The 23,348-nt window shown below is 59.3% G+C and overlaps 2 protein-coding genes across 4 annotated transcripts; one reads left to right on the top strand and one right to left on the bottom strand.

The window, feature by feature from the left end:
• Nucleotides 1-645: 645 nt before the first annotated feature.
• On the bottom strand, nt 646-11,382 carry LIN37 (lin-37 DREAM MuvB core complex component). Of its 3 annotated transcripts, none has more exons than XM_048828811.2 (10): nt 11,243-11,382; nt 8,422-8,476; nt 4,331-4,406; nt 3,896-3,946; nt 3,478-3,507; nt 2,718-2,803; nt 2,313-2,479; nt 1,902-2,048; nt 1,200-1,273; nt 646-1,063 (listed from the first exon to the last, which is right to left on the bottom strand). In XM_048828811.2, exons 1-10 carry the CDS (start codon nt 11,321-11,323, stop codon nt 982-984), a joined length of 849 nt encoding a protein of 282 aa, XP_048684768.1. In that variant the 5' UTR covers nt 11,324-11,382; the 3' UTR covers nt 646-981. The 3 variants fall into 3 exon arrangements, with proteins under 3 accessions (XP_048684768.1, XP_048684769.1, XP_048684771.1); XM_048828812.2 differs by lacking the exon at nt 11,243-11,382 and adding an exon at nt 9,196-9,785; XM_048828814.2 differs by lacking the exon at nt 11,243-11,382 and having other exon boundaries at nt 4,331-4,441.
• Nucleotides 11,383-11,887: 505 nt separating this feature from the next.
• On the top strand, nt 11,888-23,348 carry PROSER3 (proline and serine rich 3). Its single transcript, XM_048828810.2, has 12 exons — nt 11,888-11,995; nt 12,559-12,667; nt 13,038-13,315; nt 13,608-13,750; nt 13,919-13,962; nt 14,379-14,467; nt 14,708-14,838; nt 15,109-15,275; nt 21,351-21,941; nt 22,154-22,331; nt 22,660-22,741; nt 22,888-23,348. The coding sequence occupies exons 1-12, from the start codon at nt 11,985-11,987 to the stop codon at nt 22,955-22,957; spliced, it is 1,893 nt and encodes a 630-aa protein (XP_048684767.2). The 5' UTR covers nt 11,888-11,984; the 3' UTR covers nt 22,958-23,348.

The raw sequence follows: 23,348 nt of genomic DNA, 5'->3' as shown, positions 1-23,348 counted from the left end.
CAGGGCTGGGCGTGGCGGGCGGCTGTTTGGAGTTGTGTGTCAGAGCATAACAGGTGTCTGGTGCTGTGTAAGGAAGCACCTGTTGCATAGGGCCGAGAGAGACAGCCAGGGGGGCCCTGGGCCAGCTGTTGGGACCTATGGCTGCATATGTGGGGTGAGGGGAGCTGCAGGAGGGACACATGTACCCATACTCCAGGGCATGGGTTACAGTAACATCCCACCCTGCTCTCTCACCTCATGCTCCCCCCAGGTCCCACACACTGCACACCCTCACTAGAGCCCCTGGGGCCCTGCCGCGACACCCAGACACGGGCCAGCCCGGCCACCAAAGTGTGGCCAGTGCAAACTCCCTGCTCTGCCCCAGTGCAGCAGCATGACATCACTGCGACACACCCCTCTGTTCCTGAGGGGAGGGGGGCAGCTCAAGGCTGATTAACCCCTTGTGGAACAGCTCAGGTGGGGTTTACAGAGGTCTGGCCTCACCAGAGCCCCCTTTACCCACAGGGGTGAGGCAGGACCTCACTTCCCAGCCACCCCTATCTCCCCGCCCCTGCTGCATTGCCTCCAGCTGTGAATTCTCCCCAAAGGGGGCTTCTCCCTGGGCCACTCCAGGGTGTCATCTCCCCATGACACAGGTGAACCAGGTGGCAGGGACTCAGTTTATTGGCTGTGTTGGAACTTGGGGGGGGGCAGGAGAGGAGACTAGGCCCAACCTGGGAGACTAGGCCCCCATACATGCACTAGCCGCTGCCTCCACTGAGGGGCAGCCCCACCCCACACAGAGCCCAGCCAGGGGACAGAAGGGGGGCATAAGTGGCACCCCCAACCTAGACCACTCTCCCCCACACCAAGCCCAGGGTTTTCAGCTGCTTTCTACTACGAGTGGCCTCCCCAGAGGCGGGGCGCCCAAGTGGCCCCATTCCCAGTGTCTGGGCCTCAGTACAGCCCCACCCACAAGAGAAAGGGCCTGGGCAGGGCCCCTCACTGCCGCTCATACATCTCCTTGAGGATCTTCATGCTCTCAGCGTAGCGCAGCTGGTTCCGGTGCGATGCCTCCTTCCACCTGCGGGGGCAGCAGAGATCAGAGATGGGGCAGGGGGACAAGAACCCCCCTCCCCGAGGCTTAAGTGCCCCCAGCCCTTCTCCCAGGCGGAGTATGAACACCCTCCCTCCATCCCCCACCACTCTGGCACACCCACCGCTGGCGGATCTTCTTCCAGCGCTCCATGTTCTTATAGATGAGAGATGACATCGAGGGCCGTGGGTCAGGGGTCTACATGGGGGGGCGGGAGAGAAGAGAGAGAGAGAACGAACACACATCAGGTTGGGGGGGAACCTGAGAGAGCAGGAGCCTACAGGGGGTGGATCCCCTAGAAGGGAGGGGCAGTGTCATGGTAGGAGCATAGTGGGGGGGTGGGATAGCTCAGTGGTTTGAGCATTGGCCTGCTAAACCCAGGGTTGTGAGCTCAATCCTTGAGGGGGCTGTTAAGTTGATCTGGGGCAATAAGTGGGGACTGGTCCTGCTTTGAGCCCGGGGTTGGACTAGATGATCTCCTGAGGTCCCTTCCAACCCTGAGAGTCTGTGATTCTGTGCGGGGGGAGATGGGTAGTTGGGGGGTGGACCCCAGGGGAAGTGGGTAGGAAAAGAGCAGGGAACCAGGTGGGAGATAGGGGGCAGGCAGCCTGCAAGGCTGGGACAAAGTATCGGGGACCCCATGGGACCCATGGAGAATGGCGGGGCAGCAGTCCAGGCTGTGAGAGCAGAGCAGTGGATGGGGGACAGACTGAGGGGAGCTGCAGCACCCCCTGCAGGTGGAGGAGGGAAGAGGCCAGAGCTCAGCGGGCATGAGGCCCTGGGTGGGGCAGCAGGTGGACACAGCAGCCCGGGGCCCCACCCTCACCATGTCAGGGGGCAGCCCCCCATCCTCAGGTGGCAGCGGGGAGGGTATTCTGGTGCTCACAGACTCCCCACCAGCACTCTCCAGGCCAGCACACGGCGGGGGCAGCTTGTACACATCCTGGCTCTTCCCGTTCAGCCCCTCAGCCCCCTGGGAACACAGAGCAGGTCACAGCAAGGGGTGGGGAGACCCCGCACAGCCCCTCCCCAATCCCTGCCCCTCAGCCCCCTGGGAACACAAGGCAGGTCACAGCAAGGGGTGGGGAGACCCCGCACAGCCCCTCCCCAATCCCTGCCCCTCAGCCCCCTGGGAACACAGAGCAGGGGGAGGGGACACCCGACACAGCCCCACCCCCATCCCTGCACCATGGGGGGATAGGACCCCATACAGCCCCTCCCTCCACATACCCCCCACCTCCTCATCCTCAGGCAGGGTGGGCAGCGGGGGGCTGGGCGAGCGCTCCCTCTCGCGCACAGCGGGGCTGTTCCTCATCCAGGCCCGGCAGATGGGGTACAGCGGGGTGCTCTCCGCAAACTGCGCCAGGTCCACACTCCGGTCAAACAGCTTGATGATGTAGGTGTCTGGGGGTGAAAGCAGAAAAACCATCAGACGGGAACCCCCACTAACCAGCCCGCTGCTCGGGATGTGAGCCAGCACCCCCTGGGGGGGGGAAGGCCCCATGCCCCATTCCCCCTGCCCCCCAACCCAGCCATGTTCCAGTCCCCCCCCCCAACCCCGAACCAGTCAGTCCCCTGCCCTGGGCCAGATAGGAGCCAGCACCACCTAGAGGGGAAGGCCCTGTGCCCCACCCCCACTTACTCTGTCTCTGCTGGCCACCCTCAGTCAATCCATCATCTGTCTCCTTCCTCTTCTTGCGCCGGTGATGGGAGAACCGTGCTGAGGGCCTGCCGTGGGGGTGGGGACAGATCAATGGTGGACTGCCAAGCCCCAACACCTCCAGGGACTGAAGCCAGGCCATAGAAGGGACTCCCCGCCATAGGGCTGAATGGGGGCCCAGACACATGGAGCCTCAGGCATGATCCTGGGAGAGGAGCCAGCCCTTCCCCACACAGATATCCCCATCCTAGCACCGTCCTGCCACCCCCTCCCCACAAGGGCTCCTTGCACAGGAAGGCTCGCCCAGCACGGAGATGCAGCCAGCTCTGGGGTGGGGCAGCTGGGAAACAGCCACACAGTGATTATTGCTGGAGAATCTCTAAGCCCTTTAATAACAAAACTTCAGCCTCATAATGCCCTTCCAAGAGCTGGGGGTGTCACCTCTACTTCACAGACAGAACTGAGGTGCTGACTGCAAAGGGACTTGCATCAGGTCAAATGGCTAAAGAGGGAGAGAACCCAGGAGTCCTGACTCCCCCTCCCTCCCTCCCAACCCACCAGATCCCACTACTCACCCACGGCTGAGGGAGAACCCAGGCCTCTCTGGTTCCCAGCCGCCCTGCTCTAACCCACTAGACCCCAGGGCCTCCCCCGTCTACTCGTCCATCTCCCGTCAGGGTGGTGTCTGGGCCTGACAGCCCTATGGTGCACAGCGAGGCACAATGCCACTGGAAGTACCCACCTCTTCCCAGTCGCAGAGGGGGAGGAGTCCCTGCAAAGACAAGAGGAGAGGGGAGGTGAGGCCCGAGGTGCAAGGCCCCCCAACCCTTCCCAGGGGCAGCAGGCCCCCGCTGCTAGACATGGTGCCCCCTGCTCCAATCCTGCCCACACCCCTGACCCAGGAGAAGGAGGGGGGTCTGAGGAGCACGGGTGGTGATCGGAGGAGGTCAGCATGGGGGTGGGGAAGAACCAAGGGCTGGGAGCTGAACCCGGCTGGAGTAACGCGGGGCTCTGAGTGAAAGGGACAATCCTGCCATTCCACAGCTCAGCACTGGAATGTTGTGGGCCCTCCCAGCTCTGACCTGGCTTCCCAAGGGGCCACAGGAGAAAGGCTCCCCCCACACAGCCCCCCCAACAGCTCCTGGTCAGAGGCTCCTTACTTGCTGAGCGGGTCACTGGACGTCTTCCCGGCATCCTCGTCCATCTGCTCCCTGCAAGGAGCATGTCAGTCCGAATCAGAGCCAGCCCGATCCCATCCCCCATGGCATGCAACCCAGGGGGCCCAGCCCCCGAGCCAGCTGATCCACTGCCGTGGGGCTGGAGGGACCCATCACTCCCCAGAGGGAAAAGGCCCCATTGCCATTCCCCACACCCGAGCCAGCCAGTCCCATGCCCAGGGGTGCCCCCTAAAAGGGAAAGGACCTGTGTCTCTTTTCCTGCTGCCCCAAACAGCCCGCTTGACCCCTGCCCTGGCGGTGGATTAGAACTGGTGCCCCCCAGAAGTGAAAGGCCCCATATTCCCCCAGCTCTGTTCCAAGCCCAACTCCCAGCCTATGCTCTCATCCCCACACCGGTCCGTATGTATCTCCACCCACCGGTCCACATCACTTTTCTCCAGCAGACACTGCAGCACAGCATCAAGGCGGCTCCGGGCGTTGGTCATCTCCAGATCTGCAGTGGGAAGTGTAACTCAGACACCTGGAGCCCTGAGCGTGATAGTGGGAGAGGAACTTGCGCCTTCCCTCACAGCCAGCCTCTCCACAGCCCCGCCCAGCTCTGCACATCCCAAAGGGCTCCACCCACAGGGATGGCTTGTCTGGCACTGGAATGCAGCCATCTCCAGGGCAGGGCAGCTGAGGAAGAGCTAAACACAAGCTACAACTGGCCAGAGCGAAGAGGTTAGCACCTTGTCTCTTGGGGCTCTTGCAGGGTTAGAATAGAACCCAGGAGTCCTGACTCCAAGCCCCCCCTTGCCATAATCACTAAACCCCACTCTCCTCCCTGAGCCAGGACAGAACACAGGAGGTCCAAAAACTGCTTTGGGACAGGAACTGAAGAAACCTGAACACAGGGGGAGGCAAAATAGAACCGGTCATGTTGTGGGGTGCAATCCAGACGGGGAAAGAGTTGTGTCTCCCCTTACCCACACGGGTCTCACAACACCTTATTACTGCAGCTGTCTGCCTGGGACACTCCCAGTCAGGACTGAGCATGCGCTCTATGGCCAGCCCTCATCCAACGCTTTCGCTCCAGGAGTCGGCCTGCGATACCCAGCCTTGGTTATCAATGGGTCAAGTGAGTCCACACTCCAGCCAGCCCGGAATCTCCCCAAACCATGTTTTCTGAGATGTCCAGCCCTGTCCTGGGACAATCAGAGGGAGGTTTGGGTCTGTAGCTTCTTTACAGAGTCAATAGCTCACAGTTTGTTACGTGAACTGAAGTTCCCCAACAGCTGAGTTCAGACACAGCCTGGGATGGGTCGAGATTCAACATAAACCATGTTCATGTAATTCCAAAAAGCTTTGCAATGAGCTTAAGTGGCAGGAACGGTTACAAGAGAAAGGGAAAGAAAACGCGGTCCAGTGACTGAAACTTAACAAGGCAGACATGGTGGAAGGTAAAACCTCCCCACATCTCTGCCAAGCCAGCTGACCGAACCCCAGGGGCCAGATTGATCCCCCAAAGTCAAAGGGGGATAGATCCTCTCTCATCTTAGGGGTCGGCCAGATCACTTGGGGTCTCCTGGCCTCTCAAAAACGTCAAAGACAAAAGCCTATTTCCAGTTGTGAGGTGGCACCATGAGGTCTGTCCCCCACCACCCAGTTGGAGTTGTCTGCAAAGATGGAAATCATTTAGTCCTGCCTCTGCCGGTGTAACCGAATGAACATGAGACATGTGATTGGCTATCTCCCTCCCCTCCACCGTGGTAGTGCGCCATTCGCCTCCCCCCTTTGTGAGTGTGGTGGGCCTGTTTACACGACATTCTCACGGTCTTTCAGAGCACTGCGGGAGTGGAAAACTCACCCTTCTGGCTACAGTGGGGTAGTTCCTGCTTGGCTGGCAACCAACTTAGAATATCAGAGTTGGAAGGGACCTCAGGAGATCATCTTGTCCAACCCCCTGCTCAAAGCAGGACCAATCCTCAATTTTTGCCCCAGATCCCTAAATGGCCCCCTCAAGGATAGAACTCACAACCCCCCCAATTATCATTTCAGTTCACATCCATAACTTTGCACCAGTTGCCTGCAGCCATGTTACACGATGATATTAATACCCAGTGAATCATGAGCTTTCCGCTAGCACCTCCCAAGGCATATTTTGTACAAAGGGTGTGAATCCAGGCATGCTTCGGGTCACCTGCCCCCCTTACAATGTTGCAGGAGGGTTACCCACTGGCAGACCCAAAGGCCCTGTTTCCTGGACCAGGGTCTCTGTTCCCTTTCTGTGTACAATTTCCATCTCATATTCTTAGAGCGGCATGCTCCATCAGAGTAGTTTGGGACTGGAGCCATCATGCTAATGCAGAGTGATCGGTTAGGCCCCAGAATTTCTGTTGCACTGCCCACGCTCCGGCCAAGCATTCTCTTTCTATGACAGAGTAATTCTGTTCAGCGGGTGTCAGATTCTCGCTTCATAAAGCATTGGGGGAGTTATTACTGTCCCGATTGCATTAGTGCAGCCCCTAACCCAGCGTGTGAGGTGTCTGTGCACAGCTCAAGTCTGGACTAGCCAGAACAGGCTTCTCAGCCCTCAACAAGCTTTCAACCACACACCATTGTCTGGCTTTTTGCACACATCTGTGATTGCAACTACAATGTCACTGAACCCACATGCCCAGAGAAAATTGGTCAGACTTCTACTGTCCAAAGCAAACATTGCAAAGGTTGATTGGGCTATAAAGACAGGGCGGGGGGGTTGAACCTCAATGATAAGCAATTGACTCAACGGGTTGCATACGATATTATGTATTATCAGAGGGTATCAAGTGAGGTTTTTTCTGAAAGCTAATGACACTTGGTGATGAATATCTGGGGAGATGTCTGTATTAATGCTATGGGGAGAAATACTGACACTTAGTGAGGTTACACTTTACAGCCTGTGTCCACACACAGGGAGAAACAGCTCACTCCCAGCTAGTCAGCTCCCTGCCTCCCAGGAGATTAAGCAAGATGTGATCAGAACTGATGACAGGCCCATTTACACAGAAACCATATAGAGCATGGGAAGCCCATGGGAACGGCAAACAGTCTGAGGTCAACCTGCTGCTTAGAACAAGTTCTCTGAAGGTATAAGGCAAGGACAGAAACCACCTTTGGCACCTGTCACTAGACACAAGAGATCAGAGCTACTGCAAGCTAAGAAAAATGGGTTCTTCCACCACAGGGGTGTTGAAGTCTCTAGAACGGAACACAGGTGAGAAATCTGCTTAGGTAAAGATCTTGCACCTAAAAGGACAAGGGAAGCCAGCATGTTGTGCTTTTGTGAAGGTCCTGATTGAGGCTGGGAAGAGCAAGCAGGCAGACAGACCATCTTGACCACCACCTGTATCTTGATAGATTGTTTTAGATGTATGTTTTCACTTGTGTTTTGCCTGTACCCCTTTCTAACTTGATTGTTTTTACTTGGCATCACTTATTGTGTCCTCAAAAAGAAAAGGAGGACTTGTGGCACCTTAGAGACTAACACATTTATTTGAGCATAAGCTTTTGCGAGCTACAACTTACTGCATCGGATGCATTCAGTGGCTGAATCCCACGGCATGCATCCGATGAAGTGAGCTGTAGCTCACGAAAGCTTATGCTCAAATAAATGTGTTAGTCTCTAAGGTGCCACAAGTCCTCCTTTTCTTTTTGCGAGTACAGACTAATACGGCTGCTACTCTGAAACCTGTCATTATTGTGTCCTATTGTTCATAAACGGGTCTTATTCTTACAAGCCAACTCACCTCTGTGTTTGAAAGGTGGGTGCATTCATCCCAGTGAGATTAATAAGCTGTGATGCGTGGGTGTCTTTCAAGGAGGAAAGGAACCGCATTATTTCTCTGAACTGGCCAGGAGAGGGCTGGACATGGCAGAGCATACTCTGGGGGAAATTTGGGAATTGGAACATGTTGGGGTCAGCTTGCTGGTGGGGCTGCAGACAGGCTGCTGGGCCAGGGCTGTCTAGCACACACTCAAGGGGTGACCTGCATGCTGGTAGATTGGCTGTGAGCCTCCCAGCAGCAAAGCACTGGAAGGCACTCCAGGCTACCGGGCAAGTGGAGACAACCCCTCACTGGGCTGGTTTGCACCCTGAACCCTGACTGGACCATCATAAAACTTGTCCCTTTGAATGGGCGTGGATGCCGGGTGTGCACCCCAAAGATCCTGATGGCAAGCAATTGGGACCCTCCACTCGCCAAAGTATTTTGAGGATCAAAACATGCCCAGGGTGGGTAGAGCCCATGCAGAGACAGGCATGTAACCCCCAACTGCCCCCATGATGACCCTCCCCCAGGGGGTGTAAGTTCTGTGGCCTCCTTAGAATGGATCAGCTGCTGGGCACATAGCAGCTGTGGGGTGGGAATGTCTTTCAGTGCCTGGCTGGGGGGCAGCTGGAATCCCAGACTAGGTAGCTGGAGGTGCCCACCCTGCCATCTGGTACCACCAGGGCTCTTCAGGCAGTTCCACAGAGGTACAGAACCTACCCTGCTTCTCGATTTCCACCTTCGTAGGCAGCATGGTAACCTGGGGCCAGGAACCCTGCAAAGAGAGACCTGGAGTCAGAGAGCGTGCTATGGGGACATAGACATGGAGAGCAGGATGGTGGGTTACAGCCGGGGGGGGCGTTGGGAGTCAGAACTCCTGGGTTCTATCCTGGCTCAGAAGGGGGATGGGGCAGAGGGAAATAGAACCCAGGAGTCCTGACCCTTTCCATGCTGAATCTGGTTCCAGATTTTTCAACAACAAGCTCTATTGGCCCTCAGAAGCCCAAAATAAGTCACCAACCAGCTTTTAAAGAGAACCGGAGTGCTCAGCGCTACAGGATCACAACACAGCAGCAATGAAGGGACCGACTGCCCAAAGCAACATGGTACAAAGCTTTTGCTTGGCCTGTTTTTCTAGCAGTTGGGCAAAGCCACACAGACAGAAACCAGGGTCATTTCCCTTCTCTTTGTAGCTTAGCTGACCGATATGATGGGCTGAAATGGGTCAAGTCCATAGCCAAGTTCTCCAGCCACACTCAGCTCCAGCTGACAGACTGAAGGGGACGCAGACCTAAGGGGAAATGTGCTAGCCCAAAAGCCCCCACAAGGGCAGGGGGAGAAATGGAGCAGCATTTCACAGATGCTTTTCCGGCTCAGGACGCTGCACAAAACCTGCACAATCTTCACGTCTGCAGCCAGCCAAAATGACATCCCCTAAAAAGGGGACAAGCTGGGATTTCAGGGCTTTTGTCTCCTTGCCATTGGCTGCGGTACCTTTTTCCATTCTGGGCCCATTTCCTCAGGGATGGTGGATTGGGAACTGTAAGCCATCCATCTACTAAAAGTAGCAGCAAAACCAGAACCGGCCAAGCTTGCAGCAGGGGACACACCTCCTCGATTTCCAGACCATTCTGCTTTGACAAAGCCGCAAACCCAGCTAGAGGCAGAAACTCCCAGGGGCCCCTCAGGGACCACTCTGCTCTGACAATGCCGGATAGAGGCAGTAATGCCCAGGTGGCACTGGCCAGTTTTTGTGCCGCTCAGGAACAAGATGGTACCTGGGGCAGGGCTGTGCTGGGAAACAGTTGGATTTTGAATTTCAAGCACAGTTCCATGGGTACTCTGGGGGCAATGAGGCAGCTAGTGGGCCTGCCGTTCCCCAGCCCACACGCAGCCCCCGTACCTGGCCAACCTACTACCATGGGCCTGCGCCCCCCCACCCAATGCAGACCTGGCTCAGCCCCGGTACGACGCATACACCACCCCATACACACCAATGCGGACCAGGCAAGAGCCCAGTAACATACACCCCCTCACCGCACATACCCCACCACTCAAACGGGCCACGCCCAGCCCTGGTATCACCGCCACACACCTCATACTCTCCCCCAGAGGTATCTCCCCCCGCAGCATACACCTCTCAACCCTGCCCCCACATACCCCACAGACCCCACACATTCCTTCCATTCCCACATCCCCAACTCTCCCCCCCACATAGCTCTACCCCCAACCCCACCCCATACGAACTACCCCACCCCCTGAACTCTCCCCCCCACAGCACTACCCCACCTCCAACCTCACGTTCCCCATACACCCCCTACGCTTCCCCCCTTCCAACAGACACCGCTCCAACATCCCATCCACCCTCCCACCCAGATCTCCAGCCACATCCACCCCACCCCCGAACTCTCCTCCCCATATAGCTCCACCTCAAACCCCACATTCCCAAGCACCCCTCCGAGCTACCCCACACATCTCCACCTGCTCTTACCAACACCACTCCCACATTGCATGCACCTCCGCACGCCCTACATCCCCCTACCCCCAAACTTCCCCCCCAGCACCACTCTCATTTCCAACCCCACATTCCACATACACCCCCTACACTTCCCCCCACCCCCTCCTACCGACACCGCTCCCACAACCCACACACCTCCCCACTCCCTACATCCCCCCACCCCCTTAGCTCCACCCTGATCTCCACCCCCGCCTCCCACCCCACGTTCCCCATACACCCCCTACGCTCCCCCCACCCCCTCCTACCAACACCGCTCCCACATCCCACACACCTCCGCACCCCCTACATCCCCCACCCCCGAACTCTCCCCCACCCACCTAGCTCCACCCTGATCTCCACCCCACCCCCACATTCCCCATACACGTCCTACGCTTCCCCCACCCCTCCTACCGACACCGCTCCCACATCCCACACACCTCCGCACCCCCTACATCCCCCACCCCCTAGCTCCACCCTGATCTCCACCCCACCCCCCACCCCACGTTCCACATACACCCCCTACGCTCCCCCCACCCCTCCTACCAACACCGCTCCCACATCCCACACACCTCCGCACCCCCTACATCCCCCACCCCCGAACTCTCCCCCACCCACCTAGCTCCACCCTGATCTCCACCCCACCTCCCACCCCACCTTCCACATACAGCCCCTACGCTCCCCCCACCCCCTCCTACCGACACCGCTCCCACATCCCACACACCTCCGCACCCCCTACATCCCCCACCCCCTAGCTCCACCCTGATCTCCACCCCACCCCCCACCCCACATACACCCCCTACGCTTCCCCCCTCCTACCAACACCGCTCCCAGATCCCACACACCTCCGCACCCCCTACATCCCCCACCCCCGAACTCTCCCCCACCCCCTAGCTCCACCCTGATCTCCACCCCCGCCTCCCACCCCACGTTCCCCATACACCCCCCTACGCTCCCCCCACCCCCTCCTACCGACCCCGCTCCCACATCCCACACACCTCCGCCCCCCGCTCCAGGGCCCGGACACCCCTCCCCCCGCTGTCTCACCTCCCTCCAGCCGACACCAGCAGCAACGACTCGGTGCTGCCCGAGCGCGCCCAGGGGCCCGGCCGTCTGCACCCCTCCCATTGGCGAGCATCGCCGCCAATCAGCGCCCAAGACCCAATCGCCACCCGGCCTCTCTGGCTAGGCACGCTGGGTGCTGTAGTCCGCGTCGTGTCTGCCGACCGGCTCTTTGCCTCCTGGGAAGGGTAGCGCGAGCGCGCCCGGCGGTCATTTTGAACGGGTGGAAGTAGACGGGAGCACCAGGGGAGCTGTAGTCACAGCGCGCTATGACTCATAGGATATGTCGTCATAGGACGCACAGACCTGCCCGGCGGCCATTTTTATCGAGTGGCCAGTGGCGCGCTGCGCTGCCCCATGGAAGTTGTAGTCAGTGGCGAAATGACTCACGGTAGTTGTAGGCAAAGAGGCGCGGGGCACCATGGGAGTGTAGTCAGGAGGCGCTGTGCCTTATGGGAAGTGTAGGACCCGCCGACAGGCGCCTGGGCTGCCATTTTCAGCGGCGGGGCCGGGGGAAATCCCGGACAGCGTGGTGCATTATGGGACACAAGCCCACCCCCATCCTCTGCCGGCTTTTCCCGACATGCCTGGCGGTCGTTGCTAGGTGATGGCCTGGGCGGCAAGTTCGGTTGGGGGAGGGTCCTGGGGGTTGCTGGGACAGGGGGTGGAGCCCGGACGCCTGGGTTCCCATAACCCCCACGGTCCCGCACTTGCGGGGCTGGGAAGGATGGAGTCCAGGTAGGGTCCTTCCGAGATCGGGTCCTGGCTCCTCCCGCTTCCCCAACCTTCCCTCCGGTTCCCCCAGAGCTGGCTGCATACTAGCGTGCTCAGGCCGTGGGGCGGCGATGCCGTCTGGTCCCTGGGGACGGGGGCGCGATGGTGTCTGGTCCCGGGGTGTGTGTGGGGACGGGGGGGCGATGCTGGCGGGGATTGGGGGGAACTGGGGGGGCGATGGTGTCTGGTCCTGGGGTGTGTGGGGGACGGGGGGGGCGATGCTGGCGGGGATTGGGGGGAACTGGGGGGGCGATGGTGTCTGGTCCTGGGGTGTGTGTGGGGACGGGGGGGGCGATGCTGGCGGGGATTGGGGGGAACTGGGGGGGCGATGGTGTCTGGTCCTGGGGTGTGTGTGGGGACGGGGGGGGCGATGCTGTTTGGTCCCGGGGTGTGGGAGGGAGTGGGGGGCGCGATGGTGTCTGGTCCCGGGGGCGGGGGGGGGCGATGCTGTCTGGTTCTAGGGGTTGGGTTGGCGGGGGGTGCCCGGCCCTGCCCCTGAGCCCTGCTAATTCCCCTTTTGCCTGCAGCACAGCTCTGTTCTCTGTCCAGGGGAGTCCCTTTGCCTTGGGGAGCCCAGCCCGGAGCCACTACCACCCTTCGCCTGCCCGCCTGCCTGGCCCACAGCACCAGTGCACGGTCCGGTGGGGGAGGGTATGAGAAGGCATTGGGGGGCTGGAGAGGGGAGTTGGGTCATGCTGTGTTGTGGAGTTTGGGGGGAAGCTGAGTCAGGGTGGGGGCTGCAGAGAGGCATTGGGGGTCCTGGGAAAGGCTATGTTTGGTGAGTTAGGGGAAGCCGGGTTGGGCTGTGTGGGGGAGTGCTGCAGAGGGGAGCTGGGTCACGTTAGGGGGCTGCAGGGGTGGAGCTGGGTCAGGCAGGGGCTGTTACGGGGAAACCAGGTTGGGCTGTGGAGGTCTGTGGGGGCTGCATCCTGGGAGAGATGGGGGTGCAGTCTCTGCCCAGGCTGGCCCCCATCACACTCCTGAGCTTTCTCCATTTCCCCCCTAGGCCCTGAGCCCAGCCCACCTGCTGCCAAGTGTCCCTGCCATCGCCTTGCACCGACAGTGCCCCCCTGAGCCCACAGCCTCCAGCCCCCAAGACCTCAGCTTCCTGCAGGGCCCCAGCTGCTGGGGGACAGCTCTGGACTCAGACTCCACCAATCCCGTCCTGGAATCATGGCCCTCGACCGACTGCAGCTCCCCTAGCACCCCCGAGAAGACGCCAGACTTGAGGCAGCTGCTGGACCCCCTAGCCTCAGCCCGGGCTGGGGTGTCCATCATTGCCAAGTGAGCTGCTCCCAGGGCAGTGGAGCCTGGTGGTCAGAGTGTGGTGGGTGGGGGCTGGGAGCCAGGGCTCCTAGGTTCTATCCCAGCTCTGAGAGGGGAGTGGGGTCTAGTGGTTAGAGCAAGGGAGGGCAGATTAGGAGCCAAGACTCTTGGGTTCTCTCTAAGTTCTGGGAGGGGAGTGGGGTCTAGTGGTTAGAGCGGGGAAGTGGTGATTGGGAGCCAGGACTCTTTGGTCTTAGGCCTGGCTCCGGGCGGGGCAGGTGACCATTAACACCATCTCCTTTCCCTGCAGGTACATAGAGCGTTTCCGCCATGGGCAGCCGAGCAGCCGCAGCCAGCGCCAGGTGCCCCCCATCCCCACAGCCAGGGAGTTCTGGTGGCTCGAGCCAGCACCTCCCTCTGACAGCTCCACCCCGAAAGGGGGGGCAAAGCCAGGTACCCCCCTTGCTGGGCAGGGGTCCCCCATTCCCTATCTCAGGGTCCCTGCTTGCAGGAGGGCACTTAGACTAAAGGGTCCATACCCCTCCCCCACTTGAGGTCCCTGCGGGTGGAGGGGCTGGTTGGTTCCTTGGACCCTCCTTTAACTGGGCCATCTCCTTACAGACTGCGCCAAGCTGGAAGAGGCCAGACCGCCGCTGCGCCCCATGGTCAGTATGTCGCTTGCAGGGACGCAGAGCTGGCGGGCACCGGGCAGTCACTTAACAAGGGAGAGGGCCAGGCTGGCTCTGGGGTGCCCCTGGAACCCTGTCTAGCCCCTCTCTCTCCACTCTGGGGATCCCTCTGCCTGCAGGTCCCTGCCTAGCCCCTCTCTATCCACTCTGGGGATCCCACCCCACCCCCAGGACCCTGCCCAGGCCTTCTCTATCTGCTTTGTGGATTCCCCCACAAGACCCTGCCCAGCCCCTCTCTCTCTCTGCTCTGGGGATTCCTCTGCCCCCAGGACCCTGCCCAGCCCCTCTCTGGGGCAGCGGGGGGCCATGTACTCTGGCTGGCTCTGTGGGGGACAGTCCCTGGGGCCTGTTTGTGGGGCTGTTGCCTGCACTGCACACTTGCTCTGTTCCAGGGGGTCCCCTCAGATACTTCCCTGCTGGAGTCGCCTGACCCCGACACCTGCAGCCTGCAGGAGAGAGCCACCCGGCTGCTGCTGAGAAGGTACTGTGCAGACACCCCCTCTCCCCCGCACTGGGTATTCCACCCCCCCGTTGGCACCCTCTTCCCTGCCGTGTACACATCCCCACCCCTGCAACCCCCCCCCATCTCACCCCCTGTTGGACACACGCACACCCCCGCTGGGTATCCCCCCTCTGGCCCCTCCTGCACACTGGGGAGAGGAGGATGCCCTCCAACGGACAAACCCGCTGCCCCCTCTAAGCTTGCCTGCTCTTCCTGCAGTGAGTCCTCCCTGAGCAGCACCATCCCCGTCAGCTCTGAGGGGCTGCGCTCCACACCTCCATCCAGCATCCCGGACTCGGACCAGGCGCTTCCCAGCCCCCCTTACCTCTCCCTGCTGGAGCTCTCCCCAGGTAGGAACGGGAGTACTGGGCCTTTCCCCTCTAGGGGGCACCAGCTCCGATCCAGCCCCTGGGTGGGGATGAGCTGGCTCAGGGAGAGGGGAATGGAACACAAGAGCTTCCCCTCTAGGGGGCACCGGCTCCCATCTGGGTGGGGAACTGGCTGGCTCTGGGGGCAGGGAATGGAACACAGAGCCTTTCCTCTCCAGGGGGCGCCAGCTCCCATCCGGGCCCAGAGTGGGTTATTCCCAGTCTCTTGTTCCTCCCTTTGTCTCCCCCCAGGGTCCCTGCCTCCTGCCCATATCCCACAAAGCTCCTCTTCCACTCGGCCGGAGGATGACATCCTTTTCCAGTGGCGCCTGCGTCGGAAGATGGAGCAGGCAAGCCAGGCCAGCAGGTCACTGCCCATGCTGGGCTGGAAGAGTCAGCTGGCCTGGGGCCCAAAGACGGTAGGAGCCCAGGGATGATTTGAGGGGATGATTCTGGGAGACCTGCCTCTCCCAGCAGGGATCATGGGGGCACAGCCAGCTGTGGGGCTGTTCCCTGTCTGCCCTGCCCAAGAGCTGGCTACATCTCAGTGCTGGGCGAGCTGCCCCACTGCAATGTTGTATGTGCCTGTTCCCTGCCTGCCCTGCCCCAGAGTGCTGGACAAGTCAAACTATCCTGGGGTCATGTCACGGACTCTCATTCCCCCTGCACTCCCGGCTCTGTACGGTCCCTGGGAGGAGCTCCCGTCAGTGTGACAGCCCTTCTCGTGGGTCCACACGCTCCCCGGGGGTTAAACCCTGTGCTCTAGCGCCTCCTGGACCTGCACCCCTCTGAACCTTCCATGGGTCCCCTCAGAGTGTCCACTCACGCTGGACCCCGGGGCCTCTGTGCCTAGAGAGAGCAATGCAACCCCGATCTCTACCCTGCAGTGACTCCCAGCCAGTGTAACACAGGAGGGTTTAGTGAGCCTCTGAACCCAGGACAGGCAGTTCTCGGGGCTCTTGAGCCTGTCCAGTCTCAGCACCATCCATGTGGGTCTGTCCCAGTCCTGCTGGGCTCAGGCTGCTCTTTGTCCCCAGCTCAGCAGCGTCCTCCTTCCAGCCAAGCACCCTATATCACCTTCCCTACAGCTCCTCCTCAGTTCACTGTTTTGGTCCCAGGTATACAGGCCACTGAGGCCCTCTCTCTTCCATCCTTTGTTCCCCCACTCGCTGGAACCCAGCCGCAGAGGTCCTTCCTCTCTCCTCAGCCCATTGTTCTGCCATGGGACAGAATCGGCTGACTGCCAAACTGGGGGTCCTACTAGTCACTAGGGTACCCAATCTCCAGGCAGTTGTTGAGGTCCTGACTGCCAGGTGAGGTCACACCTGGTCCTCTCCAGCAACAAACTCCCTCCTACCACCTCGTTAAGCACGCAGTACACAGGGGAACTGAGCCACAGACCGCACTCATGCAAGACACCAAGAAAATCCCCCCCCGCTTCATCATAGTTCACCTACCATTTCTGTGTAAATCCCCCCGCCCCACTCAGAGCACCCCCCACCAATTCTTGCACCAGTGATGCTCCCGGGTGAGCCTTTATGTGTGACAGGGCATCATACAGCTGCTGCCTTTCCTAGCCACAAACTGCTCAGAGCCTTTCTGGTCCAGCTCTATTGCCAGCTCTTGCCTTGTCTCAGTGCTGTCCAGTTCATAGCCCGCGTGCTGGACCTCACCATCCACCTCTGTGCTACTGCTCAAGGATAAGGATAAATAGGAGGGGGACCAGAGAAGGGTTCAAGGGTTAGAAAACCTGCCCAAGAGCGACAGATGTAGGCCTGGTCTGCACTACTCGGTTCGTTCGAGGTAGGCTGCGTTGGGTTGACCTAGTCGTGGAAGTGTCATCCCTAAGCCCTGGCCTACACTAGAGTTAGGGTGATGCAAGGTAGCCAACTTACGTGGGCACACAGTCACCGTTCAATAACTGCAGCAGCCACATGCCAATGTAAGTTAGATTGATGTCCTTTTTGTAACATAGCCGCAGCCTGAGATTATAGCTTAACGAAGAAGGGAAGGTGAAGGGGTGATTTATCGTAGCCAGGTCAACCCTGTGACAAAGTGGGGATTTTCCCCTTGTTATGTTGTATGTGAGACTTATTGTTTTGCATGAGTGCTGTGTGTGCCTCAGTTTCCCCGTGTATCGCACCAATGTCTAGGTGGTGGGAATAAGGGTGTGTGACTTTTGCGGGGCCTGATCCAGCTGCCCACATGGATGCTATGGCCGCCCCTTCGTAAGCTGAGACCTAGGAGGGGGATGCGAACAGGAGACTCTTGGCCCAGGAAGTGAGACAAAGGCCGGAGGAGGAGCAATGGCAGGGCAGGGGCCAGGCAGCTGGAAGCATGTTGGTCTTGGCTGGTTTGGTACGCAGGGGGAGAACCAGAGCCCTGGCTCTGGGCTCCCCTCCCCCCCAAGATGGACTTGGCTGAAAATCACTGATTTCTGCCCTATGCTGTGTTCCTGTTGACGAATAAACCTTCTGTTTTACTGGCTGGCTGAGAGTCATGTCTGACTGCGGAGTTGGAGTGCAGGACCCTCTGGCCTCCCCGCCCAGGCGGTGTGGAAGGGGATGCTGAATGCTCTGAGGTCAGACCCAGGAAGGTCGAAGCTGTGTAAGCTTCTTGCCCTGGAGACAGTATAGCTCAGAGAGAGGAGGCTCTCCCAGAGTCCTAACTGGCTTCGTAGGGAGTAGTTACAGAGCATCGGCCCGGGGATTCCGTGACAACTGGTGGCAGTGGTGGGATAGATTGCCTTCTATGATGAGGTAACTGGCCCTGTGGATATAGGGAATACGGTAGATGTGATATGTCTTGACTTTAGCAAAGCTTTTGATATGGTCTCCCACAGTATTCTTGCCAGCAAGTTTAAAAAAGTATAGATTGGATGAATGGACAATAAGGTGGATAGAAAGCTGGCTAGATTGTCGGGCTCAACGGGTAGTGATAAACAGCTCGATGTCTAGTTGACCACTGGTATCAAGCGGAGTGCCCCAGGACTGACCCCTGGGGCACTCGTTTTGTTCAACATCTTTATTAATGATCTGAATGATGGTGTGGATTGCATCCTCAGCAAGTTCACACACTAAGCTGGGGGGAGAGGTAGATATGCTGGAGGGTAAGGATAGGGTCCAGAGTGACCTAGACAAATTGGAGGATTGGGCCAAAAGAAATCTGATGAGGTTCAACAAGGACAAGTGCAGAGTCCTGCACTTAGGAAGGAAGAATCCCATGCACCACTACAGGCTGGGGACTGACTGGCTAAGCAGCAGTTCTGCAGAAAAGGACCTGACCTGGGGATTACTGAGTACCAGAAGCTGGATACGAGTCAGCATGTGCCCTTGTTGCCAAGAAGGCCAACGGCATATTGGGCTGTATTAGTAGGAGCGTTGCCAGCAGATCAAGGAAAGTGATTATTCCCCTCTATTCGGCACTGGTGGGGCCACACCTGGAGTATTGTCCAGTTTCGGTCCCCCCGCCACTACAGAAGGGATGTGGACAAATTAGACAGTCCAGTGGAGGGCAATGAAAATGATTAGGGGGCTGGGGCACATGACTTACGAGGAGAGGCTGAGGGAAGGTGAAGAGGAGAGGCTTGGGGTTATTTAGTCTGCAGAAGAGAAGAGTGAGGGGGGATTTGAGAGCAGTCTTCAACTACCTGAAGAGGGGTTCCAAAGGGGATGGAGCTATGATGTTCTCAGTGATGACAGAAGAAGCAGCAATGGTCTCAAGTTGCAGTGGACGAAGTCTAGGTTGGCTATTAGGAAACACTATTTCACTAGGAGGGTGGTGAAGCACTGGAATGGGTTACCTAGGGAGGAGGTGGAATCTCCATCCTTAGAAATTTTTAAGGCCCTGCTTGACAAAGCCCTGGCTGGGATGATTTAGTTGGCTTTGGTCCCGCATTGAGCAGGCGATTGGACTAGATGCCCTCCTGAGGTCTCTTCCAACCCTAAGATTCTATGATAAACTGCACCCTGTGGACAGAGCATCCTGCAGTAAGTGACTGGGGAGCAGTAGAATGAAAGGGGATTAGCGAGAGAGAGGCATGCTGAAGGCTCTGAGAGCTGAGGTTCCAGGAAGGTCAAAGCTGTGTAAGCTTCTTGCCCTGGAGACAGTGTAGCTCAGAGAGAGGAGGTTCCCCCAGAGTCCTGACTGGCTTCATAGGGAGTAGTTCCAGAGCATCGCCCGGTGACTCTGTGACAAACCCCAAACCCAGCCACATTGTAATGAACCCCACATTCTGACCCTGTCTGTCCGTCCATCCAACCTCCTTGGTCAGGTCCCGGGGAGAGCCCCCAGACCTCTCCAGCAGCCAAGGCTTTATTCCCCCCACCTCGCACTTTCCCTGTCTTCTGTTCCCCAGCTGGGTCTCTGCTCTGCTCCCTGTGGAGAGGCGGGGAAATCCGTCTCCTCTGGGACACTTCCACCTACAGGCAGCGTCCTGGTGACTGCTTGCCATTTCTTCTAGGCTTTTCTATTGATACAGGGCCTGCCTTGGCCAGTCGTTTTGAAGGACCCGGACACCCTTCATACCTTTGTCTCCTTTCCCAGCCCATCCTGAGAGCAAACAAACCTTTTCCCCTGTGATGGAGTCACAGTCTGGGTGCTCTGGAACTGCTCTGTGTGAAGCTCAGCCCAGATTCTGGTGTAGCAAGTCTCCCTGCAGGGGCCCTTCCACGAGAGCAAGAAGCATCTTCAGCTTCGGCACTTCCTGGGGCCAACCTCGGAGCGTTCAACCCCATGAGCTCCCCGCAGTGAATCCACCTGGAACAGAGTCCATTTTGGTGGGTGGGGTATGGAGCCCTGCACTCCACCTGCCCCCCGCTTCCCCCTCATCCCAAACCAGGAGACTGACCCTTTCAGCTGCCCACTGCCCCTCCTCCTTCCTTTGTCTCTTTCCTGGGCCAGCAGGTCCCCTGGTCTGCACCAGCACCTCCGGCTGGTTCTTGCAGAGGAGGGGGCCTGGCCATCAGTTGCCAGGATACACCATGTGGGCCATTCTCTGCAGCCCACCGGCAGTCACACCTGCCCTCTGGGGGTCTCTGCAACAATCATCCCACCACCTAGATACTTGAGTAACATATAAGGCAGGGGTGGGCAAACTTTTTGGCCTGGGGGCCACATCTGGGTATTGAAATTATATGGCAGGCCATGAATACTAACGAAATTGGGGTTGGGGGTGAGGGCTCCAGTTGAGGGAGCGGGCTCTGGGGTGGGTCCAGAAATGAGGAGTTCAGGCTGCCGGAGGGGGCTCCAGGCTGGGGTTGGGATACAGGTGGGGGTGAAGGCTCTGGGGTGGAGCCAGGGGTGCAGGAGGGGGCTGGGGGTGGAACAGAGGGGTTTGGAGTATGGGAGGGGACTCCGGGCTGAGGCAGGGGGTTGGGGTGTGGGAGGGGGTACAGGCTCTGGGCTAGGGACGAGTGTTTTGGGGTGTAGGAGGGTGCTCTGGGCTGGGACTGAGGGGTTCGGAGGGTGGGAGGGGGATTGGGGCTGGGGCGCGGGAGGTGGTATGGGGTGGAGGCTCTGGGTGGTGCTTACCTCAGCCAGCTCCTGGAAGCAGCGGCATGTCCCCCCTCCGGCTCCTATGCAGAGGTGCAGTGCCAGCCAGGTAGCTCTGTATGCTGCCCCATCTGCAGGCGCCACCCTTGCGGACAATGGGAGCTGCAGAGATGGCGCTTGGGGATGTGGTCAGCATGCAGAGTCCCCTTGGGGGGGACATGCTGCCGCTTCCGGGAGCCATGTGCGGAGCGGGGCAAGCTCCAGCTCCCCGGCAGGAGCTGGAGGGCCGATTAAAAGGTCTCACGGGCTGGACGCGGCCCATGGGCTGTAGTTTGCCCACCCCTGATATAGGGGAAGCTGAGACACACACAGTATTCAGAGAAAACATTAAGAACATTCCCATTTCGTCCCATCCCCCCACTGGGTAACAATGCGTCATATAGGGGAAACTGAGGCACACGTTGGCATCATAAAAAGATGACAGAAAATTCCCCCATTGCCACGCAGCTCAAGGAATTCTTCAGAACAGTTCTCAGGTTGTGTTATGGAAGGGGCCAGACTAAGTAATCACTATGGTGCCTTCTGGCCTTGGGATCTAGGAATCTGTAGCAAGTCTTAGCTCCGCCCGAGCAACCCCATCCGCCTGTGAGTCTCCCTTGTCCAGCTTGGGCCCTTGGGCAGGGCTTCCTGTCGCAGGTGAGTAGTTGACAGCAGGTTTCCCCTTGGGCTGCTCTGGAGGGTGCCTTCCCCGCCACCCGAGCTTCTCCTAGGCACTCCGAGCTGGCGTTGGCTGGCCCATTGATTCGGAGAGTGCCTTGAAGTTTGTAGCATTTCCCAGGGTTGCCATCTGGTGTGTCTCCCAGCGAAGTCATGGACGATCCCGTGGTGATGCACAAATGTTTGTGTTTTTAATGCAGTGAGCTCCAGCGATACTTAATATTATTCCAGGATGTTGCAGGCAATGCCCCTTCATTGGCACACCTCTCCCCTTATTCCTGCAGGGTGATGGGGCGTGCATGACACGTCCTGGCCTTGGGCTGCTGCCAGGTGTGGCAGCATGGAAGAGCGGAGATGGCACTGCGTTCCCAGCACCTGCTGCCGAGCCAGAAGTGAGATCTGGCCTGGAGTGGGCACCAGGATCCTCTGTGCTTCACCAAGGAATGGGGCACCCCCTGGAGGTGCCCTTCCTGAGTGCTGAGCCAGCTGTGAGGCAGAACCCCATAGCAGTTCATGTCCTGGGGCAGGTGGCATCTGTTGCAACTTCCTCCAGCACACCACAGCCTGAGGGAGATGGAGGAGGAGCTGCAGAGAGGTGGAGCTCCCGGGATGCTTGGCGGGTAGCGGGACCGGCGGAGCAGGCCGCCTCCCGGGATGCTCGGCGAGCAGCGGGACCGGGACCGGCGGAGCAGGCCGCCTCCCGGGATACTCGGCGGGGAGTGTGGGCAGTGGGTGTGGCACAGAACATACTTAAAGAGACCCAGCAGCCTTCCAAACCTCAGCCGTCGCAAGGCAGAGCTGCCCTGGAGCCAGAGACCACCCCCAGCTGGAGGAGCGGGAAGGGGGAGTCCTCCATCCACAGTGCCCTGGGGCAGGTGCAGTACCCAGAGAGAGCCTGGCTGTGGGGAGTGAGACGGGGTGTTAGTTGGGGGTGGGGTAGGGGAGCGGGGTGGGGCAGGGTGATGGCGCAGTAGGGGCGCTGCCTCTGGGGAGCGGGGTGGGGCACTGGCTGCAGGGAGCAGGATAGGGGTGTGGGCTAGAGGTGCAGAGAGCAGGGCAAGTGACCTCCTGTATCTCTCTTTCCCAGGTGATCTCTGAGAGGCTGTTCTCCCCCCCGGCTTCTCCCCACCCCACCAGGGGACACCAGTCAGGGCAGGGAGCAGTCTCTCCTTCAGAGCAGGGTGCAGCAGGGGAGCTCCCGGTCCCTGGCTCCCAGCACCCACAGCTGCTGCAGCTGGCGGCTCAGCTGCTAGAGGAGGCAGAGGGTGAGGGGGTGCAGGGGGTGGCTGGCAGCCCGGGTAGGGAGGAGAGGGCTGGGGGGGGGCACAGTGAGGAGTGGCATCAGGAAATGGGAGATCTGCTCAGGTCTCATTTCAGGGTGGAGGGGCTCTGAGCAGGGCTAGGGAGGGATCTAGCCAGGGTCCCCGTGGGGACTGGGGGGAACTGGATGGGATCTTGGGGGAGGGGGATCTTGCGGGGGTGTGAGTGGGGGCAAGTGGGATTTGGGGGGACCTGGCTGGGGTGTGAGCGGGGCAGGTGGGATTTGGGGGGACATGGCTGGGGTATGAGCCGGGCTCTCTCTGTCGCCCCCAGAATCAGATGGCACTGAGTTCGAGGAGGATCCACTGCTGGAGGTGCTGCGGGGCCAACGAGAGGATCTGCGCAGCCAGCTCCGGTAATTACCCTGGCGCAACACTAGAGGGTGCTGTGGGGCAGGGCAGGGGATGGCTGCCATCCCCATGGGGCAGCTGGCCTGCCGGGCTGGGAGATGCAGCTATTCAGGGCACACTCAGTGCTAATTTGAGCTCTCTCATCCCCCAGGGCCGTCGACATCGCAGTGTCCAGGCTCATGTCTCAGGGCTTGGCTGAGCCGCCCGGCCGCCCCTGCTGAGGGTCTCTGGGTCACCCTTTCTTCCAGCCCTGCTCTGTCTGGAATCAGCCTTGGGGGGCCGGTAACAATATCCTGAGCCAGGGCGACTGGCTATGAGTCCACGTACCCCCATCTCAGGGCCGAGTCAGCCCAGAGCCAGGGGTGGGCGAATCTGCCAGCTCCCCTTGGGCCAGATAGGCTACCTAGCGCTGCCTGCACCTCAGCCAGGGCCTCGTGCCCCTTGGGGTAGGGTCATTGGCCCAGCGGGAGCGCTGGCTGTGGGTGGAGCCCCCAGCCTGGTCCAGCGGGGGGCACTGTAGGGCACAGGTGTGCTGGGGGGAGCTGTTCACTGGCCGGGTGTGTATGGTTTTTGCTGTTTTCTTAGGCAGTGTAATAAAAGTGTGTTTCCTAA

This window comes from Caretta caretta, chromosome 24 (assembly GCF_965140235.1).
Source record: "Caretta caretta isolate rCarCar2 chromosome 24, rCarCar1.hap1, whole genome shotgun sequence".
NCBI lineage: Eukaryota > Metazoa > Chordata > Testudines > Cheloniidae > Caretta > Caretta caretta.
Note: the sequence above shows the minus strand (reverse complement) of the source record. Positions and strands in the feature narration are given on the sequence as shown.

Coding starts and splice junctions, on each gene's coding strand:
- LIN37 (XM_048828811.2), bottom strand. CDS start 11,323: ATGGGAGGGGTGCAGACGGCCGGGCCCCTGGGCGCGCTCGGGCAGCAC. Junction 2,480..2,717: donor GGGTGGCCAGCAGAGACAGA/GTAAGTGGGGGT, acceptor TTTCACCCCCAG/ACACCTACATCATCAAGCTG. Junction 2,049..2,312: donor CCCTGCCTGAGGATGAGGAG/GTGGGGGGTATG, acceptor CTGTGTTCCCAG/GGGGCTGAGGGGCTGAACGG.
- PROSER3 (XM_048828810.2), top strand. Junction 12,668..13,037: donor GCCCACAGCACCAGTGCACG/GTCCGGTGGGGG, acceptor TTTCCCCCCTAG/GCCCTGAGCCCAGCCCACCT. Junction 14,839..15,108: donor CCTGCTGGAGCTCTCCCCAG/GTAGGAACGGGA, acceptor GTCTCCCCCCAG/GGTCCCTGCCTCCTGCCCAT.